Source organism: Dipodascopsis tothii, assembly GCF_038497935.1.
Source record: "Dipodascopsis tothii strain CBS 759.85 unplaced genomic scaffold V1510scaffold_41, whole genome shotgun sequence".
Classification (NCBI taxonomy): Eukaryota; Fungi; Ascomycota; class Lipomycetes; order Lipomycetales; family Lipomycetaceae; genus Neoaidaea; species Neoaidaea tothii.
The window spans coordinates 1-3,559 of NW_027118025.1; the positions used below are offsets into that span (position 1 = coordinate 1).

The 3,559-nt window shown below is 74.2% G+C and overlaps 2 protein-coding genes across 2 annotated transcripts; one reads left to right on the forward strand and one right to left on the reverse strand.

The window, feature by feature from the left end:
- Positions 1-298: 298 nt before the first annotated feature.
- On the forward strand, positions 299-2,749 carry V1510DRAFT_370116 (WD40-repeat-containing domain protein; the record flags this gene model as incomplete). The annotated part of the gene is made up of 5 exons (XM_066931423.1): positions 299-493; positions 525-676; positions 707-1,596; positions 1,628-1,762; positions 1,794-2,749. The coding sequence occupies 5 exons, from the start codon at positions 299-301 to the stop codon at positions 2,747-2,749; spliced, it is 2,328 nt and encodes a 775-aa protein (XP_066786791.1).
- V1510DRAFT_422947 (uncharacterized protein) lies at positions 2,656-3,278 on the reverse strand. The gene is made up of 2 exons (XM_066934875.1): positions 3,060-3,278; positions 2,656-3,028 (listed from the first exon to the last, which is right to left on the reverse strand). The coding sequence occupies exons 1-2, from the start codon at positions 3,227-3,229 to the stop codon at positions 2,758-2,760; spliced, it is 441 nt and encodes a 146-aa protein (XP_066786792.1). The 5' UTR covers positions 3,230-3,278; the 3' UTR covers positions 2,656-2,757.
- Between the last annotated feature and the right edge of the window lie 281 nt (positions 3,279-3,559).

Genomic DNA, 3,559 nt, shown 5'->3' on the forward strand with positions numbered 1-3,559 from the left:
CCGGGGGGGCTGCCCGCGGCGGGCGGCTTGGTGGGTCTCTCGGCGCCCCCCCCGGCCCGCCGGGCCCCCCCCCCGCCGGCGGCCCCCGCGGGCGGGGGGGGGGCGCGCCGCGGGCGGCGACTCTGTCGGGGGTGGCCCTGCGGGCAGGCGGCTATATGCGGCCATCGACGGAATCGCTGCAGGGTGCGCGCCGCACTCCGTGCGGCGCCGCCGCGCGGCTGCGCCGCCACACGCGCCTCCGCCACGCTAGACGCGTCGCGCCTTAAATTCTCCCGGCGCTCTGCCAGACCGGCGCGAAATGACCGTGCAGCAAGAGATCATCCCGAAATACGCGCACACGAGCGGGCAGACGCGGCTGGCGTACACGCCAGACGGGCGGTTCCTGCTCACAGTGGGCACGAACCGGCTCGTGCGGCGGTTCACGGTGGACTCGGCGGACGAGCCCGCGACGGTGGAGCACCACGAGGGCGACATTCTCGGGATCACGGCGTCGGTAGGTGGCCCGGCGGGCGCGCTGACCGCAGGACAAGCACTACGCGACGTGCTCGGAGGACGGCACGGCCGCGCTGTTCGACGTCGGGTCGAACGAGCTGGTGGGCCTGCTGTCGCGGCAGGCACTGCCACTGCGCGAAGCCACATTCAGCCGCGATGGCGAGTGGGTGGCGCTGGCGGGCGAGTGAGTGGCGCAGCGAGCGCGCTGACGCAGCGACACGGCCGTCCGGCTGATCAACGCGGCCGAGCCCACGCGCACGCGCGTGCTGCGCGGCCACCGGCAGGGCGTCAAGCACGTGTCGTTCCACCCCACGGACACGCTGGTGACGACGTCGTCGACGGACGGCGCCGTGCGCGTGTACAACGTGGCCGCGGAGCCGCCGGAGCTCGTGCGGACGCTGGACGGCGTCACGGCCGCGACCGAGCCGGCGGACGAGACGTGCACGCGCGCGGTGTGGCACCCGGACGGGCGCGCGTTCGCCGTGCAGACCAAGAGCCGGGACGTGCTCGTGATCGCGCGCGCGGGCTGGACGACCGAGGGCGCGTTCACGTCCGGGCACACGGCCGCGATCACGGACCTGGCGTGGTCGCCCAACGGCGCGTACCTGGCGACGGCCGGCGCGGACGGGCGGATCGTGCTGTGGGCGACGCGGACGCAGCAGGCCGTGGCCACGCACGAGTTCCGCAACGTCGTCTGCGTCGGCTGGCACCCGGCCGCCAACACGCTCGCGTTCACGACCAACCAGGGCCAGCTGTACGTGCTGGACGGGTTCGTGCCGGCCGCGGCGGCCGCGGCGACGCCGGCGCACGGCAAGATCACGTACCCGGCGCCGATCAAGGACGACGAGGACTACGCGGCCGCGGCCGAGTACACCAAGGCCGCGCGGGCGCGCGCGCACGCGGGCGCGCGCGCGCGGCCGGCCAGCGACGACGAGAGCGACGGCGGGTGGATCGAGGACGACGACGGCGCGGGGTACGCGCGCGCGGCCAAGCGGCAGGCGGCCGAGGACGAGCGGGCGGCCAAGCGGCAGGCGGTGGCGCCGCCGCGCCCGGCGGCGTTCCAGCCGGGCTCGACGCCGTGGCAGAACGGCCGGCGGTACCTGGGTAAGCAGGCGCGCGGGCGCGCTGACGCCAGCGCTCAACACGGTCGGATACGTGTGGGCGGTCGACCAGGACACGCACCACACGGTCACGGTCTCGTTCTTCGACCGCGGGGCCAACCGCGAGTACCACTTCACCGACCACTTCCTGTACGACAAGGCCTGCCTGGGTACGTGGGCGCGGGAGCACGCTGACGCCAGGCGAGGACGCGGCGCTGTTTGCCAACGGCGGGCCGGACGGCAGCTCGCAGCTCTTTTTCCGGCACCACGCGTCGCTGGCGGGCTCGTGGGACACGGCGTTCGACGGCGAGACGGTCGAGGCGATCGCGCTGGCCGAGACGGCCGTGGTCGCGTGCACGTCACGCGGCTACGTGCGCGTGCTGGACCGCGCGGGCACGCCGCTGCGCGTTTGGCGCCAGGCGGCCAGCCCGGTCGTCTGTCTGGCGGCCGCCGGCGACGTCCTGCTGAGCGTGCGCGCGCCACCGGCCGGCGGGCTCACGTACTCGCTCGACAACGTGGCCAGCGACGCCACGCTGCAGCGCGACCAGGTGCTGGACGTGGCCCCGGGCAGCCGCGTCGAGTCGGTGCTGTTCTCGGCCGAGGGCGACCCGTACATGCTCGACTCGGACGGCGTGCTGCTCGTGCTCGTGCACTGGCAGCAGCCGGGCCAGGCCCGGTGGGTGCCCGTGCTCGACACGCGCACGGTCGGCCAGGCCGGCGACCACTTCTGGCCGCTCGGCGTGGCCGGCGAGCGCTTCTCGTGCATCGTGCTGCGCAACGGCGAGCGCCAGCCGTACATCCCGCTGCCCGTGGCCGCCGAGATCGAGCTGGCGGTGCCGGTGCACGGGTCCGCGCGCGCGCGCGGCGACGCCAGCGGCGACGCCGCCGACCGCCGGCGCCTCGAGGCCGCGCACGTCTCGGGCGCGGTCGCGCTCGCGCTGGCCGGGCCCGACCCCGCGCGCGAGCTCGCGCTCGACAAGACGCTCCTCCAGCTCTTCCAGCTCGCGTGCCGCGCCGGCCGCGACGCCGGCGCGCTCGGCCTCGCCCGGCTCGTGCGCACGCCCGCCGCGCTCGCCGCCGCCAGCAAGATCGCGCTGCGCTACGACTTGTCGGCGCTGGCCGCCAAGGTCCAGCTCGTCCATGAGGCTCGCATGTAATTGACTATCTATCCCGACTTGTGTTCCGCCAGCTGTGCCTGGCGCTCCGCGTACTGCGACGCGCGCGACAGCGGCTCCGCGTACGCCGCGAACTTGCGCGCGTGGATCGGCACGCCCTCGGCGCCGGGCACCACCTTCTCGAGCCCGATCTTGTCGAACATGCACTTGTTGAGCCGGGTCTCGGGCGCCCGGCACGCCGCCAGCTCGTAGTTCTCGCGCATCAGGCACTCGTAGTGCGACGCAAACTCCCGCGCGCACTGCGCCCGCATGTCCTCGAACCTGCCGTCAGCCGCGCCGCCCAGCCACTTACACTGAGAGCGCGCATCGCGTCACCCGCCGGCCCTCCTTCAGACAGTCCGCGGCCGTGCCGTTCTCCTTGCACAGCATGAAGTCCTCGTTGTATGGGCCGCACCGCGCGCCAATGAAGAACGACGCCGAAAGCAGCGGCCCGGTGCTCTCCTTGATTTCCGAGACGCTCATCTTGATGGTGTTGAGTGGTTGCCGGAGAGAGTGCAGAATTTGACGGTCGCTGCCTTTTTTGCCCGCGCTCCCATTGGCTCCCCGGACATCACGTGAACACCGGGGTGACGGGCGGGTGATGCGGCCACTGTGTCAGCCGGACACGTGACGCGCGGCATGCGTGCGGCTATATGCTGCCGCCCGCAGGGCGCACCCTCGACGGAGTCGCCGCCGGAGGCTGTCTGGCGAGCCTCCGGCGGGGGCGGCGGGCGGGGGGGGGGGGGGGGGCGGGGGCGGGGCGCGGGGGGGCCCCGCGGGGAAGAGGCAGTCGAGCGCGCGCGGGGCCCCCGC